Here is a 21,639-nt window from a genome sequence, read left to right on the forward strand (position 1 = left end):
TAAGGTTGTGTGTCGGTTTGGCTGAGCCATGATTCCCAGTGGTTTGGCAGTTTTGATGTAGTTTGGCAGTCATATAATGATGTAATCATCTCCATGATGAGATCTGATATAACGTGATCATCTTCATGATGGCATCTGCTGTGAGTAGCCAATCAGTTGTAAGGAGTTTCCTCGGGGATATGGCCTGCATCCAACATAGGTGGACTTTCTGGCAAGGTTCGAGGGCTTTTTCTTGCTCTGAATCCTGCAGCTGGCACCTTCTCATCTGACTTCCGGTTCTTGGGACTTGAGCTAGCAGCTTACCTGCCAATCATAGAATTTGTCAGCCTCAGCAGTCTTTGGGCCACCGGCCTGACAGCTTACCTGCCAGTCTTGGAATTTGTCAGACTCTGCAGCCTGTGAGCCAGAGGCCTGTTGTCTGACCTGCCAGTCTTGGGTTCGCCAGCCCCTACAGCTTGGTGAGTCAGGAGAAACCTCCAGGCTGCCCACGGACTTGGGACTTTCCATCCTCTACAACCATGTCAGCCATTTCCTTCTCTATCTCTCTCTCTCTAGATATAGATGCTTCACTGGTTTTGCTTCTCTAAAGAACCCAGCCTAGACAGATGGAATAGTTATTGTATTAATCTGATTAAGAATTAACCAGAGGTGAAGTTAAAAGTGGGCCTTCCCTTAAAGACACAAATTCTCAAAGAATGGGCAGAGCACAAGCAAGCTTTCCCACTGCCTGTCTTCCACCCAAGATCCAGTGGGGATAAAAGGGAGGTGCCTAACCAAAGGAGAGTGTTAGAGGTTTGATTCCTCATCACTTCGGGAAGGGTATGGTTCACGGTGAGAACAGAGAAGATGGTGGGAAACATCATTCTGATGTTCTGTGGGTTTTCAGATTCTTAAAGGCTTCATATTCTTCTTCACATCTTGGGAAGAGAAATGACGAGTCTTGCCATGAGGTCTCAGCAAAGATAAGAATAGCATTATGTAATATTGTGACACATGTTTAGGGAACCCTGAGCTTCTGTTAAGGGTGATAGAAGAATCCGGGAACAGTTAACAGTAATGGTTAAACAACATGATGAATAAATTAATGTCAGTGACCTGTACATGTGAAGATTGTTGAAATGGCAAATGTTTGTCACCTATATATTTACAAAAATAATTTTAAAAAAACAAAAAAGAGTCTCCATACCAACAAAGTGAAGAGGCAACCTATAGTTTAGGAGAAAATATTTGGGAGCCATATATCAGATAAGAGTTTAATATCCAGAATATATAAAGAACTCCTACAACTCATCAAAAAAAGACAAACAACCCAATCAAAAAGTAGGCAAAGGACTTGAGTGGACGTTTCACCAAAGAAGATATACAATTGGCCAATAAGCACATGAAAAAATGCTCAGCATCATTAGTCATTAGGGAAATGCAGATCAAAACCACAATGAGATACCACTAGGATGGCTATTATCAGAAATATGGAAAACAACAAGTGTTGGCAGGAATGTGAAGAAATTGGAACTCTCATCCATTGTCAGTGGGATTGTAAAATGGTGCAGCTACTGTGGAAAACAGTTCAGTAGTTCCTCAAAAAGCTAAACACAGAATTACCATATGATCCAGCAAGTCCACTCCTTGGTATATACCCAAAAGACTTGAAAGCATGAATGCAAACAGATAACTTGTACACTGATGTTCATTGCAGCATTATTCACAATAGCCAAAATGTGGAAACAACCCAAATGGATGAATGGATAAACAAAATGTGGTCTATACAAACAATGGAATATTGTGCAGCCATAAAGAGAAAGGAAGTTCTGGTACATGCTACAACATGGATAAACCTTGAAAACATACTGAGTGAAATAAGGCAGACACAAAAGAGCAAATATTGTATTATTCCACTTGTCTGAAATAGCTAGAATAAGCAAATACATAAAGATCAAAGTTTATTAGTGGTTAACATGGGTGGGTGAGAAGAGGAAATGGAGACTTATTGCTTAAGGGGTACTGAGTTTCTGTTAAGGGTGATGAAAAATTGAAAAGAAATTATATGGTTGCACAACATGGTGAAAGTAATTAATGTCACTGAATTATACACATAAAAATGGTTGAAATGGCAAAAAAATAACTCATTCATTCAAAAAAAGAATAGTTATTCATTCATCCGGTGAACATGTGGTGGTATGTTCTTTGCTCTGTGCTAGATGTATGGGATGCAGAGATTGATTCATGTCACTCCTATAAAAGGGATCCTTTCCTTGATGATCCAGATCATCACTAGAAAGAGGACACAGGGAGAGAACTCATATAGGTGCGTCTTCCAGGTTAGACACAAATTATTCATCTGGTATTCAACAACTGAGAAAGTAAAGAGAGAAAGATGTAACTTCCACATTTTTTCCTCTCTCTTTGTTATGTTTCAAATGTTGTCTAAATCATTATTTTTGGTAGTTTAGAACTATTATTTAATTTTAGTTTGCATATAGTCCTTCTAGTAATTAAAAGTTATTGTTTCAAAATAGTTTTACTAGTACTGGTCTTTGCGTGCTTTAGTATGGAGATATTAGAGGAAAATAAATGGCTGTGTAGATAAAATGTTTTGCTTTTAATTATCCATGAGAAAAGATAATCTTTATAAGGTTAGCAGTAAAATTAGGTTGCTATAAATAGATGGACAGATAGACAGACAGATAGATTGCTGTTAGTTGCCATTGAAATGTGCCAGGAATATGGTTTCCACTAAGATGAGTTCTTACATATAAAACTGTTTACAAGGTTCACAGGAACAATTTCACAGGGTTGCATTTTTCCCCTGCTGTGATTGTGATTAAGAGAAAGAGAGAGGCTCAAAATGGCTTTTCATTTAGGTAAAGGAGGTTTTCCCTCCTTTCAGCATCTTTTTGTTGTTAGTTGCCCTCAGGTTGGCTCCGACTCTTGGCCACCTTGTATGTTACAGAACAAAACATTGCCTGATCCTGCGCCATCTTCATGATTGTTGGTGTGTTTGAGTCCACTGCTGTGGCCATTGTGTTGGAGGTTTTCCCTCGTTTTCGATGACGCTCTACTAGCTATGATGTCCTTTTCTAGTGATTGATGTTTCCTGATGACAGCCAGCACCATATCAAACATTATTCTGTTGTGATCCATAAGGTTTTCATTGGCTAATTTTTGGAAGTAGGTCACCAGGCCTTTCTTCCTAGTGACCTTAGTCTGTCTTAGATAGATAGAATGGGGGTGAAGGGCAGGGAACCACATGTGATTTTTTTTTTTTTTTAATTCAGGAGAATTGGTTTCATGATTTATTTTGAATTTGAGGAAAACCCTTAACATCTCCAAGCCTGAGCTCGTCTAGCTGTAATTGGGAAGCTGCTAACTTCCTAACTCCTTAAGGAAATTGTGTCACTGTCCTTAGCCTAAAATATGATATTTGCTATGTGGATAGTACTCTAATAAATAGGAAACAATGGATTATTTTAATATTACAGCAGGGTATATGTGGTTTAAATATGCATTTGGGAGCAATAAGAGTTAGTTTATTTGAAGCAAGAAATTTGTCTATATAAATTAAATGCATGTTCTTTTTGACATTTTGAATATATATGTGGGATTTATTAATACTTCTGAACCAGTGCTTTCCGTTGAAGACTAGTCCTGTGAAATGATGCACTAAGAAAAGGCTTCTGTGGTCTTCAGTTGGTGGTTCATGATGCACATTAGCACGCCGAAGCCTCTGACAAGTTCTGCTGCAAAGGCACCTGGTTCATCTTAGTTAGCCGAGTGCTATTTTCCCCACATATTTTATCATGGAACCTTAATTTTTGAAGACATCTATTTTTCCACGAACCCCCGTAATATAATTTGGAAACTGTGTATGTGTCAGGGTGTATCATAAGCATATAGCCTTAAGTTTGTTTAAATAAATATATTTGTTTAATTACACTGAGTTGTAATTCCTGGGGTGATTATATGATTATATCTGAACAACATGTCATATGTACCCATGTGTGTTGTGTTTATGTACACACAAGTACTGCATATACATGTTTACACTATGTATCTACTGCTCTGTAGATGCCATGTTATAGATAATGAGGTGATGATTGACTACAGAAATAAAAAATAAACACATCTTTATAGTTATATATATATTTCATAGTTTTGATCATATGGGAAATGGGAGTGATTTTTTTAATTTAAATTAAAAATAACTATAAAGCAAAAAAATGAAGCTGCATTAACATGTGTTAATTTTTATAAATATCCGTTTGTTGTCTGGGGCCCCTAGATAGTGCAAGCAGTTAATGCGCTCGACTACTAACCAAAAGGTTAGCAGTTCGGACCCACTCAGAGGCGCCTCAGAAGAAAGACCCAGCAATCCACTCCTAAAAATCAGCCACTGAAACCCCTATGGAACACAGTTCTACTCTGACACACATGGGGTGTCCATGAGTCAGAATCAATCAACTCAATGGTGTCTTGTTTTTGTTTGTGGCATTATCATTTCTTTGCTATATGAAGTTGATGCAGTCTGTGACTAAATATGAAATTAGCCTCTGCAGTAGGCTAAGGAAGAGGGAATACAAACACAATGAAAATGCTTCCCCAAATTACTTAAACACAGAGACACATAAGAAACACACAGTCTTGGCATATATGGAATGATCTTGAGGTGTAACAACCAAAGTGCGTGTTTTCTAACTAGAACTAGTCACTGTTTATACAGCCTGTGTTAACCCATCTGACTTCCTTGAATTGGTCACTTCTTGAATTGGTCACTTGGAGCCCTGGTGGCATAGTGGTTAAGAGCTTGGCTATTAACCAAAAGGTCAGCAGTTTGAATCCACCAGCCGCTCCTTAGAACCCCTATGGGGCAGTTCCATTCTGTCCTGTAGGGTCACCGTGAGGCAGAATTGACTCACCAGCAACAGGTTTCATTTTTGGCTTTGGTTTGAATTGGTCACTACTCACATCAATGTTAAGAATTTTTTTAAAATCTACTTAGAAGTTCTGTTTTTTAATTGAAAGTGCTTTTTAAAAACTATGTATGCTAAAGCTTCCTGGTCTAAAACCTTCCCTGAAAATTTTTTTGTGAACACTTTTTGACATTTTTAATGTTAATACAGCAGCCAGGTAGTCTAAACATCTATTCCTATTTTAAAGGTTACGTTCAACACTGACACAGAAGTGATATTATTATGGGAGGACTCCTTGGAGGGGCTTGAATTCTTTGGGTACAACGTAGTATATACTCTGCACGGAGTACTGCAGAGTCTTGCGGGACCCCAGCTTTCAGTGGTTTGTCTTGTTCTTGCATGTGTCAGATGTATCCTTTCTATAGAGAGAGTATGTGGTCATGGGAGTTCACCCACCCCGCCCCCACCCCATGAGTTGGCACACATATGCAGCATAGTTCTTATTGTTGTTTTCACTTAATTTTTCTAGATTATTGGGAAAAAATGAGTTTTATTGCTAACAGTATTATAGGCTGACTTGTGAAAATGAAGTTGCCAGCTTTGAGTTTTGTATCGTTGTGTGTGATAAACCGGTTTCTCCAGTGGGCCTGTGGGTTGGCCGTTGCGGATGGGCACAGACCAGGAGGGGAAGAAATAGTCCCTCACAGGCTCGGCATTCCCTGCAGGTAAGAGAGTAACCTGTAAACAGGATACACAGGACGCTGAGGTCACAGAACAGGGCATCCAGGCATCTTCAAGCCCATGTTTGGTAAAGTGACTTTTGTCTTCCCGGAAGGGCATTTCAGCAGCATTTCTTCAGCTGGTTTCACCTTCCACCAGTTGCTATATAGTCTCTACCTCTAACCAAAGTAGGATGTAGGTTGATGCCCAAGACAAAATGCCTCAGGATTCTTGATCATTTTCAGCTTCCACTAAAATGTCTAGTTTTTAAGTCAATTAAAAGATTGTTAGGAATTAGCCATGTGAAAGTGTGGAAAAATTGGGCAAAACTATATTAATTTATGGTGGAGTCTAAAATTTCTACAAGAGATTATTTTTATCCAGTTCATTATGGGGGACAATTCATCACCAGCTTCTTTTAAAAAGTCAAGATGAGTTCTATGATTACTTTGAAGATATATTGATATAGTTTTATCTAACTCCAGGAAGGTATTTTAGGAGTCTTTTCTTCCATACTCATTTCCATCAACCCGCTTTATTTGTACAAATATCTAGGTCGAGGCTCTTTGAGAATATGAAAAAGAAAAGGAAAAAATAAATAAACATACACAATAGAAACCTATGCCCATCGAGTCTATTTCGACTCATAGCCACCCTATAGGACAGAGTAGAACTACCCCATAGAGTTTCCAAGGAGCGCCTGGTGGATTCGAACTGCCGACCTTTTGGTTAGCAGCTGTAGCACTTAATCACTGCACCAACCGGGTTTCCATACACAATAGATAAACTTTAAAAATTAATTACTTTCAAAGTGTGGCACATTTGTATTTCCTTTTAGGGCATCCATTCCCTCCCACCCCCCACCCAAAACAAAGATAAATGTGTTTAGATGACAAAGTCACCAAGTTAGAATTTAGAATTGGGGGTGGGGGTGGGGGGTTGTCATAGTAGATTATTTTAGACTTCATAAAATAAACAGAATAAGATCAGGCTTGTGTAGGTCATGTGGAGGAGTTCTTAGATAAGAGAGTCAAACATAGTCTTGGGTCATGGGTGTTGATTTATGTGAAAGTCCATCAGTAAACTCATAAAACTTCTTGCTCTCAGAAATCAACATACAGGCATCACATCAGCCTCTCACTTCTGCTCGTGTTTGTTTTCTCCACAGAGCTACAGTGAACCTGTTGACGTGAAGGCATCTCAACCTCCTCAGCTGATCAGCTCGAAGCCATCCGTGTTCCACGGGCCCAGCCAGGCCCACTCAGCGCTGTACTTAAGTTCCCACTACCACCAACAACCAGGAATGAATCCTCACCTAACTGCCATGCATCCGAGTCTCCCCAGGAACATAGCACCCAAGCCGAATAACCAAATGCCAGTGACTGTGTCCATAGCGAACATGGCCGTATCCCCACCCCCGCCCCTCCAGATCAGTCCGCCTCTCCACCAGCATCTCAACATGCAGCAGCACCAGCCGCTCAGCATGCAGCAGCCCCTCGGGAGTCAGCTGCCCATGCAGGTCCAGTCGGCCTTACATTCTCCTACCATGCAGCAAGTAAGTGCTGTGCGCGCCGCTAGACTCAACAGCCGCCTTCCAAGGCTCTCTGTTTATCCAGAGAGAATGTTGTTGTCTTGTTGATTCCAACTCATGGTGACCCCGTGTTGTACAGAGTAGAACTGCTCCACGGGGTTTTCTTGGCTGTAGTCTTTAAGTAAGCTGATCGCTAAGGCTTTTCTTCTGTGGCGCCGCTGGGTGGGTTCAAACTGCCAGCCTTTCTATGCAAACCGTTGGCATCACCTTGAGAGAGAAAGGTTTTTCTGTTCTTATATTTCATTGGACAGAGAGAGAACTGAAGATATTCAACAAATGCAATTTTGCGTGCTGAGAAAATGCAGTTTGCGGTTTACAAACGGTGACGGGACGGTGTGGTGTTTTACAATCACGAGAACTGCTAGTTGTGGCCTTTCGTAATCACTGATTTCTTTCCCATGATGTCCATTTTGCTTCACCTTTGTAATCACGCTTTCTTGTTTTCTGATCCTTGAGTGAAGCACTTTGGTTACTTTAAGATGCTAAGTACTGCCAAAGATCTTTGTGGAATAGAGAATTTTATATTTTCAAAAATATATATTATTTGGAAAATGAGAAAGATCTTGACTAACATGCCTGTTGAATCCAATAAATGCTGCATGATGAAGTCAGGCTCACTGTTCCTGGCCAGAAATGTCTAATTTGGTGGAACCCAAAGAGCCCCAAGAATGGAACATTTTAGATGGAGTTTTCCTTTAAAATGGATATTGGCTTCCACATAGACTAGAGAACTCAGGAGGGCTGGGCACCTCCCTACCCACACCCCAGATTATTAGAAACATTTGTGTGCAATCTCAGCTTAAATCTCCTTGAAGATCAAGTTTTTTTTTCCTTTTGAATTTTGATATTATTTTAAGATGTGAAAATTAGGAACAAGCAATATAAACTATATTACAATGAATGTAAAGTATTCAAAAATCCTAAACACTGCTTTTAAAAAAACACATAAAGGTGAAAACTACAAATCATGCCAAAGTCAGCTATCACGTTTACCATCCAAGTACTCTGTTGTTTCCAGAGCTATATAATTAAATATCAAGTATAACCTTCCTGTAGAATTGCCATCTAGCCTTCTAAGGAATTTGAATCCATAGTTGGATTGGGGAAGAGGAGGGGCAGGGGGGAGAAAGAAGAATCAAATATGTACAGTCCCCAATTCCTTTTTATTATTATGATCCCAGGCAGAATTTCTGAGCGCTGACAGTAACAAATCCAGGCCTCTGATCCATTCCCTCCACCTTTAGTTTTCAGGAAACTTGTGGTGCAGATGCTGGCATTATCTGCATGCTACAGTTGAGGAAACCAAGGCTTGGCAGAGTTCTATAGTGTACTCACAAGCTCAGAGCTGGAATTCAAACCAAGGTCTGTGTAAAAATCAGAGACTGGATTCTTAAAAACGAGGCCTGCTGCCTTCTGCTTGTAATCATTCTTACAGGATATTAACTGTTTCTTATTAGAAGACCCAGGTCTCCTAAGAATTTAGAGGGTCTTTAAATCCTTGTTAGTTCTAAAATCAAAATAGTTGTGGTCCCACTTGGGGTACCAAAAAAGAAAAAAAGTTATGAGTATAGGAAGACAGCTCTACTGGAGTCTTCCTACATCCCCAAGCAAAGGATATTGATGAAGCTCTGACAATTTGGTTGCCTACTTCCAAGAAACCAGTGTTGATTCATTGGGCAAGAAGACTGTAGGGGAAGGCAGACTCCCACCCTCCTGCCTGTTCACAGGATTAAATTTCCATTCTGCCTATCAGTCATCACTTGCAATAAAGGAATACTACTGGGGCATGCATGTGAACTAATAGTGTCTGGGTACAAAATTAATAGTTTGATGGACATACCTACGGTTGTGTAGGTTGATCCCTGTTTAGGGGTGCTACTTAGCTCAGGGACCCGTGCTTCATCACAGCGTCCTAGCTTGGAGCTACTTCTTCCCAGAGGAAGGAATACCCAAGGTGCAGCCCCGCACAAACTATGGGCTGGAAGTTTGCTTCTGTCTGTCCAGAAGGAAGACCTTTTTTCTAATTTACTCCCTCAGAGATGGTGCCTTTTTCTGTTTATACTAAGACCTTGGATGAGCTGGCTGTGATCCTGAATAATTTTCATATATTTCAGAATTACATAAGGTCACATGTAAAAATTCAAATTTATTTTTCCATATAGAATCTTCACTGAATAGGAAGAAAGTAGAACAGATTACACTGGACAAGTTATCCACTCATCTTTAAGTCAGTTCTGTTGGCATGTCACAAAAAGTATTCTTTCAGAAGAACTGGTAGGACATGATTTCAGCTGACATGGTAGCTGAAGACAGAATGGCATGAACCCAAACGGAGAATAAATAGCAGCAAAGATTTTATTGGCCAGAATCGCTTTGAACGTTGCCTTGATCACGGTAGGTGATCAGGGAAATCATTGTTGAACAAATAGGACACACAAGTGAATTAAGGAACAAAGGAGTTGTAAAAGTGTTTAATATTAGAAAGAATTACAGGGTATGTTGTAGAGTCTCCATTCCTTGGAAGTTTTTAAATATTTTCACTCATTCAAAAAATGTTATTTGAGGCTGTAGCATGTGCTGGGCACAATCTAGGCCTTTGGGATTGAGTTGGTGAATAAGACAGGTGAGGAGCCCTGTTCCATAAAGCTCACATGAAGGAAGGGCAGGGGAGTGTGTTTAGATAAACAGAGAAATACAGATCGTCCTTGACTTATGACAGGGTTCTATTCCCATGACCCCGCATCATGTCACTTCTAAAGTTAAGTAGAATACTTCTTTCTTTTTTTTTTTAGTTTTCATTAGTATTGCCTTTTATTATCAGTATCTTTATAAACCCGATCTTTATTTTCTTTGGGGATTGGCATAAGAGATATAATATCAGCAAATCATGCGCTGCAACACTGTATGTAGTACATATTACTAATGATAAGATGTATAAAAAAAAGGATGGTCGTGTGGTTCGTCGTAATCAAATATGTTGTAAGTCAGGGCCTACCTGTAGTTAAGGTGCTCTGAAGAAAACACAACAGGAGGTAGATTGTGGAGCACCTGGAGAAAGGGCAGTGCCTTGGTTGAGAGTGGAAGAGGAAGAGGAGGAGGGCTCTCAAGGGCTGGTGTTGGAACAGAAACCTAAAGTATCTGAAGAGGAGGCAGCTTTTAAAACTGAGAAGGATGAGCTAGAACATTGCAGCAGAGCGCACTTGGGGCTGGGCAGACCATGCTGGGAGGAGCTTGGCTTGTCCAGGAGACAGAAAGGGGCCAGTGGGGGCTGCTGTGCATAGGGGATGAGGTCAGATTCATGGGCAGGTAACTGGAGAAGGATCCTACAGGTTAGGAGGACTGATACCAGTCCCAACAAGTGGGTAGTCCTAAAATCAGGGTCAGAGAGCCAGTGTTCCTTGGATGTCACTTAATTGACAAGTCCAACAGCTCAGGGCCAATGTTCATGTCATCAAAATGTAACCCGTAGTGGCAGAGCAAGGTGGTGGATAAAGTTTGACCCAATTCGTCATCCAAAGGTTGCCTTTATCCTGAAGATGTTTGCTTCCTGGAAGTGGTGGCCACATTCATATATTCAAACAAAAAAAGTAAAAAGAGAGAGAGAGAAAAAAAAAATAATGGCCACTGTATTTTTAAAATAATGTCTTACATTTCAGCATTACTTTAACTATTTCATTTTCCTTTTGAAAATGAATGTATCCTATGAAAATAATTGTATAGCCCACCAGGAATAATAGTTTCACTTCTTTTTCTAGAACATACTTTACACACTAAACCCTTGATCCTGCTTTTTTCGTCCAGTTTTCTTTCTTCCCTTTTTTCTGCTCACTGTATTGTCGAATGAGGTCAAGAGAAAAAATATCATTAATATCTGTCAACATCCTTTATAACCTTAAGAAAAAATCTTTGTATGATACCACGCAGACAGATTTTCAATTTCCTTGTGTAATAAACAGCTGCTTTAGGATTTGGATGTAATTTAAAGGTTTTAAAAAAATATCACATTGAGATTGATGAATAAATCAGTTGTGAAGACAAAAACATTGACGCCTGTTGAAAATACCTCTCCAGACAGGCAGGAAATGAAGTTAGTTCTCAGGGAAGTGTGGATACGAGGATCACTGTTTGGTTGTGCTGCAGGCTTTTTAGGACTTGCTGGGGCGGCACAACAGAACGGCTAGGGCTACAGGAATCTAATTAAAGAGCAAATGTCCCTTCTGACATGAAATTAATCTTTATCATGTTTCCTATTTTTATTTCAATCTGGCACCAGAAAATGAAATTTAAAATTCCAGGCATGCTGCAAAACAGTTGGTGATTTTTCTCCTGAGCATTAAAATGCAAAATATTCAGTCTCGTTTAATTAGACCGCTAAGCAAACATTTTTCAAAAAATTTATATCATCATTGTTGTTTCCTGTTTACGTCAATAATAAAAATGTGCTTAGCTCTAAGTTTGGCCTCAGCATCTCTTTATATAGAATTCAGAAAGAATGTTCCAGTCTCTAAATTGAGAGAAAGTGAAATAATAACGTTACTGAAGACTTCACTTTTATTTTTCTTGGTCCTTTGTTATTTTAATATGAGTGATCTTCTTAAGTGTAGGCATTGAAGTCAGCTGAATTTTAAGTATTTGTACTCTGTATATAACACATAGTTTTAGTTTTATAAACTGAAGTCTCCCATCTAATTTAAACTAATAAATAATACTGTCCTGATATTCTCTCACCTAACCTTGAGGATCAACTTTTATTGGATGGGATACAAAGCAATGTGGGTTTCTGTTTGTTGTTGTGTGAGGTGGGAAGAAGAGGACTGGTTTGGTTTGGTTTGGTTTTTTGCCTCTTCATATGTTTTTCCATACCTTCAGCTAACTCAGAATGTTTTCAATTACTCTGTATTTGAGACTTATTTACTTTTAGGTTACATTTTGTTGGTTTTACAAAAATCCAATATGGAGAACTTTACATTAAAAGGATAGGGAGCCGTGGCATTTACTCATTTATACTCCCTGTACCTTTCCAATAGCAGCATCAGATAGTCTGTATTAACTGTATTCATTGAAAAACTTTATTTATTGAGCCAGTACTATGGACTGTTGTTGTTACGTGCCAACAAGTCAGTTCTGACTCATGGTGACCCTATGTACAACAGAATGAAACACTGCCCGGTCCTGTGCCATCCTCACAATCATTCCTATGTTTGAACCCATTGTTGCAGCCACTGTGTCAATCCATCTCATTGAGGGTCTTCCTCTTTTTCATTGACTCTCTGCTTTACCAAACATGATGTCCTTCTCCAAAGACTGGTCCCTTCTGATAACATGTCCAAAGTACGTAAGATGAAGTATCTCCATCCTCCTTTCTAAGGAGCATTCTGGTTGTACTTCTTCCAAGACAGATTTGTTTGTTCTTTTGGCAGTCCATGGTATAGTCAATATTCTTTGCCAACACCACAATTCAAAGGCATCATCCATCATCTCATCCGTCATCTGTCATCTCATCTTGCTGGATGAGAGCATCCAGTAAGCAATGAAAACGCATGCTGCACTTCAGGCCATTACAGTACAGCCCTTGGGACAGGGGCTTAATCAGTGAAGGAGACACAAGGCTATACTCTCGATGCTTTTTCCTCCTGGTAGCCCAGCATCACACTAAAACCAAAAAAACCCATTGCTGTTGAATTGATGCAGACTCATGGAGACCCCATGTGTTACAGAGTAGAACTGCTTCATAGTGTTTTCTTGGCTATAATCTTTATGGAAGCAGATTATCAGGCCTTTCTTCCATGGTGCCACTGGGTGGGTTCAGACAGCCAACCTTTAGATTAGGAGTTGAGCACAAACTGTTTGCACTACCAGGGACCTAGCACCACAGTAGACACTAAGAAAACAAAGAAAGTTGGCCACTAAGCCACATAAAGACAGTGTCACAGGACCATATGAATTTAATAAATTTCACTGAAACCAGTGAGTCTCCTAGCCTGGTGAGGTATAGGATGGGCTGGAGAGAGAGAGGAAGTCAAATGGGAAAGGACTGGGGAACTGAATAGCCCGTTATATCTCTTACTTTTCACTTTCCTATTTTGGAAGATGTTTACAGCTTAAACTGCAGGTGCTATCTACGTAGACAACCTTATTTCCCACAAGCCAGTTGTTAATTTTGGGGATGTTCTATTCCTTTTAAGTCTGTGTGATGTCAAATAACCAATCTGGCTAAATTTTCCACTTTTTAATGATTTGTTTCGAATCACTCACAGAGTTTTGTCTTTCATCCACAGCTTTGGTCAGAACTAGTGTGGACATTGGCTTAAAGTCTTTATCATTTGGATGGAAAATAATTTAAGTAATATCTTAAAGACAATATTGTGAATTGAAGACATTTGATAATTGGTATCTCTTTTACCCAAGGGAGACCTAAACATAAATAAAAAGCTAAGGAGACATCCTTGGTGAAAAGCCAACCCTCTGATCATCACACTGAGTTTAAAAAAATAAAAACTCAACAATATTATACCTTTAAAAGCGTCCTACAAGTAAACAGAGAATGTTTCATTTTAAAATCTCTTTATTTTTCAGTGGTTAAAACCATGGATGAAATCTACTACAGAAAGAGACAGCCATAAGATTAATTAAGTTGCTTTTTTTGGTCATTTCTAGCAAAGCTTGCTTGTGCTGCTCTTGAATTCACCAGATAAGCTAAAAATAATTCTTTGTATAGAAAGCTTTTTGTTTACCAGATATAGCTATATACTTTAGAGATTCTCTCTTTGAATTTTTAATAGCTTTACGAGGCTTAAAAGTCAACACTTCCCCATACCAGTATATTAAAAGAATCTTCCTGAAGTCTGATTATTGTTTGCCAGTTAATAGACTTTTCAATTAAAAAATATTTGCTCTGCCTTACGCTTTTCCCTTTCTGGGTTTTCCAATGGCAAGTTGTTTTGTATCTCTTTCCCTATGTTAGCCCAACAACTGTTCAAAAGCATTGGTTGAAATTTTTTAGCTGAGAGAGAAGTACAAATAAAAGAAGCAGATGGTCCCTTTGTGACTGAATGAAGAAAAAGGGTTTTGAGAACAATATGTGAATAGGTGTAGTCTAATAAAACACTCAGCCACCTGCTGCCTGAATCCTTCAGAAGAGATTCTGTTGCGTATTCTGGGGATTAACTATTAATGTATCCTTAGGTTTGATAGAAAACAACTTCAGAGGTCGAGGCCCTTTCTTCCCTTTGTTTTGATGGAGCTGGCATCTCTATATATTAAATTGTTTCTCAATTCAATCTATCTGCTCAAGAGTATAATGAAAGGTTTTCTGACACATGTTTAAATGAAGGAAAGATAGAAGAATGGGGTGTGGACACTTTTTTTTAACTTTTGTTTTAATTTTTATGTGCTCTTATAATATGCTTGCCCTCACAGAGACACAAGCAAGAAGGCAGTAGTGTGTTTGCAAAGCGTGGATAAATATTTAGGTGCTTTTCCTCGTAAAAAAGGTGCTTTGATCCTTATTCGTGAACTTGCTTTCCCTTCCAGGGATTTACTCTTCAACCCGACTATCAGACTATTATTAGTCCTACATCTACAGCTGCACAAGTTGTCACCCAAGCAATGGAGTACGTGCGTTCGGGGTGCAGAAATCCTCCCGCCCAGCCTGTGGACTGGAATAACGACTACTGCAGTAGTGGGTAAGCGGCCAGTGAGCGCCACCTGGTGGTGGGATAGTCTCATAGCATGCACATCGCGCCCTGCTCCATAGTCGATGGAAAGCTCCATCTTCCTGCTTTCTAAAGGATCATCTGGAATGGTTCCACGTTCGTAGAAGCAGAAGACACCTCTCCAGAAATGTTTAAGCAGTCTTGTATCCCTGCCAGGAATATCCAGTTGCAGCCCAGTCGATTTTGATTTCGACCACCCTACGTGTGTCGGGGTAGAACTGTGCTTCACAAGGTTTTCAGTGACTGATTTTTCAGAATTAGATTGCGTGCCAGGCCTTTGTTCTGAGGCACCTCTGGGTGGGCTCCAATTACCAGTCTTTCAGTTAGCAGCAGAGCATGTTAACCATTTGCACCACCCAGAGACTGTCTGCCAGGAATAAATGTCCTTAAATAGCTGTTAGCTTTACAGTAGGTTAACTAATTATGCACTTTGCCAGTAAGAAGCAACTCCATCCCTCGAGCTAGAACAAATAATTCAGATATGTCTCCCTGCCACCCGTGGTACAGGTTTTCTTGTAACAAGGCATTGTTTTCTCTCAATACAGGGCCATGCAGAGGGACAAAGCACTGTACCTTACCTGAAAATCCCAACACCTCTTCTTTCCACTGAGGAATTCAGGGAAGTCTTTTCATCATGGATTGCTTTGTACAGCCTTGGCGGTTCTCCATTTTATTAGAAAATACAAGTTGCTAAGCACTTAGGACCATTTGAGCTTGTGGGTCACCCACTCTGGAAGAAATAGTCATGCTTCTTTATTATTTTTTTAATCCTCTATGGACATTGTTTTTTCTTCTTCCCTGAAGGAAAGTTGGACCATTTCGATCTTATGTTGGTTTTTTGCTGTGAAGTGCTGCTCCCTAGTAACTGCCTTAGCAGCTGTAGATGTCTCGGATAAAAGTCCTGGATTTTCCATTGGTTTTCATAATGGGTGTTTATATGAAACTACTAAAGACTTTTTAAATGGCTTGATGTAGCAGTCATAGCAAGTTTGTAAATAGCATCTATGTTACACTCTCCTAGAGTATAAAATGTGACTGTTTTTGTAGCTAAATTGTAATTTGAAACTGGCTCATTCCAGTTTGTTGATTTCACAATAGGGGTTAAATTGGCAAACATTCATATTTTTACTTCATTTTTAAAACAACTAATAGTTTCTATATTTTCAAAATATTTGAAGGAAAAAAGTATTCCCAAATGATTTTAATTTAAAACAAATTGGCTTTGTCTCATGGATCAGACACAAAGAAACTAGTGTTAAGGGAAGCGCAAACACGTTTATTTTGTACTGCAGAAAAATTGCTTTTTAGTATCACTTTTTGTGTAATGGTTAGAAAGCGTCATTTAAGTCCTTTTATGTATAAAACTGCCAAATGCTTACCTGGTGTTTTATTAGATGCAGAAGCAGATTGGAAACATCTAAATTATAACCTTTACGTATGGCTCTGTATTATTGTTTCTTCATACTGTGTCTGTATTTAATCTTTTTTTTTTATGGAACCTGTTGCGCCTATTTATGAAATAATAAATATAGGTGTTTGTAAGTAAATTTGTTAGTATTTGAAAGAGGTTTCTTTGATGTTTTAACTTTTGCTGGCAAAAAAAAAAAATTCACGCTTGGTGTGAATACTTTATTATTTAGTTTTTATGGTGACATGAATAAAGCCAAACCTGCTTTTCATTTAGCAGCAAATTAAAGCAACCAATCCTTATTTCTTCATTTCTTTGGTGGATGCAAAGGAAAAACTATGATATTTAAGAACATTCTTTCTTTGTACAATGTAACTGAGACCTGCCCTCAAGTCACACAAGCTACAAGGTTAAACAAGCATGATGGGTCCTTTATCCGAAAAGGGTTGCTTCTTGGTTCTCAGGTGGTTTGAGTCAGTTCTTTATACTTCTCCCCAAAATATCAAAGTTGAATCAACCAAAATTCCTCCAGTTGCATGCTTTTCACCAAATCCAGAGAACGCTTAAGAACTGAACAGGGGCAGGAGGAGGTGAAAGGGAAGCATACTGTCAAGAATACAAACAAAAATGAAAGGTGAGTGACCAGACAGCCAAAAGAAAGGGAAAGCCTCCAAAATTTGAAAACGGTTGATAGAAATTGAGGTCCTTCCTGTCTTTTGTGCTTCTACAAGCTATTTCTCTTTTCAGAATTCCTGGATCTTCCAAGAGAATTCTGAGGGTACAAGAAATTGGTGAAGGAACCAGAAGCATGGAGAATCTAGCTGAAGGTTTGCATGGCTTTTAAATCCAAAGAGCTAGCAAACTGTTGCCTTAGGGGGGATCCTATCGAGAAAGCTAGTCTGACTGGCAGTCGTGAGGATGGCTGATGTCTTTCATGGAACATGTGAAGTAAACTTAGCAATTTCACTAAATACAAATATATGCATTGCATAACTCAGTCAGAATTAAAAAGACAAAAGATATGCTTGCTTTGGAACGATTTTAGGCATTGAATCACTTGAGCATGTAATAACTAATAAATAATGCGGATCCAGTGTGATTATTAAAACGACTGTAGCTGAGAGCTCTAATTTTCCTGTCTTGAAGCTGTATAAGAACTCATGTGATTAAGTTCAGTTTATTGTTTGTCTGTTGAGTATTTTAGAAATATACTGGCACTACTAATTACCCAATGTCTTTTATTTATTATATTATGATAAAGTAAAATCCTCACTTGCACTGAGTCTGAAATGAGAAGGTAATTACCAGGATATGAACAGCCAGCTTTGACTTTGACAGGCAGTTTGTACCGGAAAGAGCTATGTTGCTTACAGCTTTTCCAGAGCAGGTGTACAACCAGGGTAGACAGCGTGTTAAAATTCAATACCAAATACAGTAAATGCATATGTGTAAATAAAAGAAAATACATCATAAATAAAAATACCATGCGTGAGTGACCATATTCTATTTGGTTATCGATTGGTCTTTAAAGGACAGAAACAGATGAGAAATCCCAAATAAATCTCATGGCAGAAAGGATGGGACACAGTAAGGATTACTGGCTGCCGTGACCATAGATAGGCTTTCCTAAAACACTGCGAATGCCCTCTCATCAATCTGAGGCAACAGTAAAGTGAGGTATTGCCTGAGAGAGCTGCCATCTTTATAGGGGAGTCCCTGGGTGATGCAGATAGTTAACATACTCAGCTGCTAACCAAAAGGTTGGAAGTTTGAGTCCACCCAGAGGTGCCTAGGAAGAAAAGCCTGGTAATCTACTTACCAAAAATCAGCCATTGAAAACCCTGTGGAGCACAGTTCTGCTCTGACACACATGGGGTTGCCATGAGTAGGGGGTTGACTCAATGGAAACTGTGTTTTTTGTTTTTGTTTTCACCTTTACAGGAAGCCAGGGTCTCACCATGTGCCTGGTAAGACCATAGCTTATAACTCAGAGGAACAACAGTGTTTCACACTGAGTTCTCTGCAGAAGCACTGTATGAGATTCCTAGACCTTGAACACAGTCATTCCAGGAGATTCAGCAATAATATTGAACACAAAATATATCCTAAACACACTGAAATCGAAATGATAGCTAATTAGAAAACAAAAGAAAAGAATGTTTGACAGTGGGTAGTAGAGAGATGAGTTGTGTCTCTAAGAAAGAATAATCTGAAAGCTGAATGCCCAACCAAAGGCGAACGAGTTGACAATGAAAAATTAGTCAAATAATAACTTCCAGTTAATCACATTAGTGAAGATAGCTAAGGATGAAAGTTGGTCTCTGTGGTTATTCTCATCTTGTTGCCTCTGTGGGGAAGAGCCCATTCTGATTGGGACATGACCATCCATGGAAAGCTCTGACTGACAGAGCGGACTCTCCTGGCCTGAATTCATCATGAAAAAAAAAAAAAAAAAAATCTAGGAATGCAAAATTTAAAATTAGCTCAACAGCCAATCCCTTTTTTCCATGGGCCTCTTGCCCTTTGCAAAAGACTTGCCCCATCCTTTGGAAATGTAATTGGATTGAACCATCGGAAACTGATAATGTTTGACCTCTTTATCTACAGAGATGGCAATTTCATATGGTTCCACCCGGTATTATGGTACCAAAGACAATGAGGATTTAGGCGATGACTTCAGATACAATTTCAAATGGAGTTAGATGTACTTTACAAATTCCTAGGAGAAAATATTTGAAGAAGTAAAGAGTTATATTTGTTTAAAAGGTGCCCTCATTTAGAATTAGTCCCCAGCAACTCTGCTGTACTAAACAAAGGCTATTTTAAATGACCAAATTCTAGTAAATCTCAATAACTATCCTTATTTCTTTGTTACAGTAAAATTTAATGGGAAATTTTGTAATAAGTAGGTTATCTGTTGGCATGAAAGTCTTATACAAGATGCTCTCAATATTTGTTTGTGGAAGGTGGATTTGAACTGCATTTTTTCATTCCACTCATAGCTGTCATTTTAAGATAAGGATAAAAACACAGATCAGTTTCTTTTGCTGACAGTTAAACATTGAAATGGGGCAAGGCCAGGTACAGAATTTACATAATGAGTTTAACTCCAAAATAGTTATTACACTGACCTACCCTGTCACTTACTTAATGGGTGAACTCATGTGAATCACCAAACAGTACCTTATCTCTCTTTGCCTCCCTAAAATTTCTTATCTCCAAAATAACTTAGAGTATCATAAAACGAAAAACCCATTGCCATCTAGTCAATTCTGACTCATAGAGACCCTACAGGACAGAGTAGAACTGCCCCGTAAGATTTCGAAGGAGCAGCTGGTGGATTCAAACTGCCAGCCTTCACCACTGTGCCACCAGGGCTCCTGGAATATCATAGTACATAATAAATGCTCAGTAAACGCAATGATATACGGAAAGATCAATGAAACATCACAAATTATCCTCAAAAGGACATGTATGATGTTTCCTTGAGGATTTAAAAACTCTTCAAACATAGAAGGAAATTAGGAAAACAACAAATGTTGGTGAGGATGTGGAGAAACTGGAACCCTCAACCGTTGCTGGTGGGAATGCAAAACAGTGCAGTGCTATGGGAGACAATTTGGTGGATCCTCAAGAAGTTAAATACAGAATGACTATACGACCCTGCAATTTCACTGCCAAGAGAGTTTAGGAAGCATAGAGTATCTGTTAAGGGTGATGGAAAATTTGACAACATATGTGAGTGATGCACATCATGGCTAATGTAATCAGTGTCACTGAACTGTACATGTAAAAAATGTTGAATTAGCAAATGTTGGGTTATATATATTTTTACCACAATAAAAAATATAGAAAGGAATTAAATATTGCTAGTAAGCACTAGGGGGTGAAGAAGAGTGGAAATTTTCCATTAAGAAGCCTAAGATTACAATAAGATTGAAAGAAATAATTTCAAAATGAGTTAGGCCATATTTCTTTGGTCTACATAATTGAACAATAGCTTTTCTAGTTTTGACGAAAGAGAAAGATATAATACACACTAGCCACATCAAGAAAATAAGCAAACCACCCCCCCCAAAAAAAAAAGCCAAACTCACTGCCATTGAGTCGATTCTGACTCATAGTGACCCTTAGGACAGAATAGAACTGCCTCATAGGGTTTCCAAGGCTGTAAATCTTTACATAAACAGACTGCCACATCTTTCTAGCATGGGGCGGCTGGTGGATTCAAACCACCAACCTTTTGATTAGCAGCCAAGCACTTTAACCACTGAGCACCAGGGCCCCTTAAGAAGCAAAGGAGGGGGAAGAAAGCTGCTAGACAAGTAAGAGTGTTGAGCACAAGAGAGAAAGTTCAGGAGACAAGTTTATGGAAAGTTAAATTAAAACATTCCGGAACAGGGTGGGTTTTTTTGGTAATTACAAAGTATTAGTATGACTCGGTGAAACAAGTAACAGAGCATATTTCCTGGACTACCCCTAAATTATAGAGGGCTTGCAGCCAGTTCATTCCTGTTCAAACCCCTGCTGAGAATTGGCATTTCTAACAAGTTCCCTGCTGAGAACCGGCATTTCTAACAAGTTCCCAGGAAGAAAATAAGAATCACCTGAGAATCTTGTTAAACTGTAGATTCTGATTCAGTATATCTGGAGTGGAAATGCAAATATCAGCAGGGAGTTAGAACTGGAACCAACCGGTTTGAAGCCCTTAAATTATACCAGGATAAGATGAAATGGTTCTATTTTTAAGATTCTCAGAGGAGATTTCCCTGCTTTTATTTGGAACCAGGTCCCAGCCTGGAAGAACCTGTTCTAGCAGAAAAGTCTCCAAATCTGTATACAAGACTATCGCTTAGAGAAAGGGGGTAAGGGAGCTTCCTAACATTACTAACAACAAAGGAGGAAGACTAGGAGCAGCAGGAGGGAGGGTAACCTCAAAGCCAAGATACACTTAGCAATATGAGTGGAACCAAACCAGTTGCCTTCCAGTCAATTCCAACTCGCGGTGACCCCGTGCGTGTCAGAGTACAACTGTGCTCCGTAGGGTTTCAATGGCTGATTTTTCAAAAGCAGATCACCAGGCCTTTCTTCTGAGATGCCTCTGGGGGAACTTGAGCCACCAACCTTTTGGTTAGCGGCAAAGCACGTTTACCGTTTGCACCATCCAGGGACTCCAACATGTATATCCGTGTAACAAAACAAAAACCAAACCCGTTGGCGTCTGGTTGATTCCGACTCATAGCGACCCTATAGGACAGAGTAGAACTGCCCTATAGCGTTTCCAAGGAGCAGCTGGTG

The 21,639-nt window shown here is 39.2% G+C and overlaps 1 protein-coding gene across 1 annotated transcript in view; it reads left to right on the forward strand.

Annotated features, from left to right (window-relative positions):
- Positions 1-17,905, forward strand: part of TOX (thymocyte selection associated high mobility group box) — a 350,776-nt gene extending 332,871 nt beyond the window's left edge. The window contains exons 7-8 of the mRNA XM_023727775.1: positions 6,796-7,182; positions 14,752-17,905. Coding sequence (XP_023583543.1) covers positions 6,796-7,182; positions 14,752-14,907 — 543 coding nt within the window. The 3' untranslated portion in view covers positions 14,908-17,905. The remainder of the gene's footprint in view (positions 1-6,795; positions 7,183-14,751) is intronic.
- Positions 17,906-21,639: the final 3,734 nt, after the last annotated feature.

This window comes from Trichechus manatus, unplaced genomic scaffold, assembly GCF_000243295.1.
Source record: "Trichechus manatus latirostris isolate Lorelei unplaced genomic scaffold, TriManLat1.0 scaffold00018, whole genome shotgun sequence".
Lineage (NCBI taxonomy): Eukaryota > Metazoa > Chordata > Mammalia > Sirenia > Trichechidae > Trichechus > Trichechus manatus.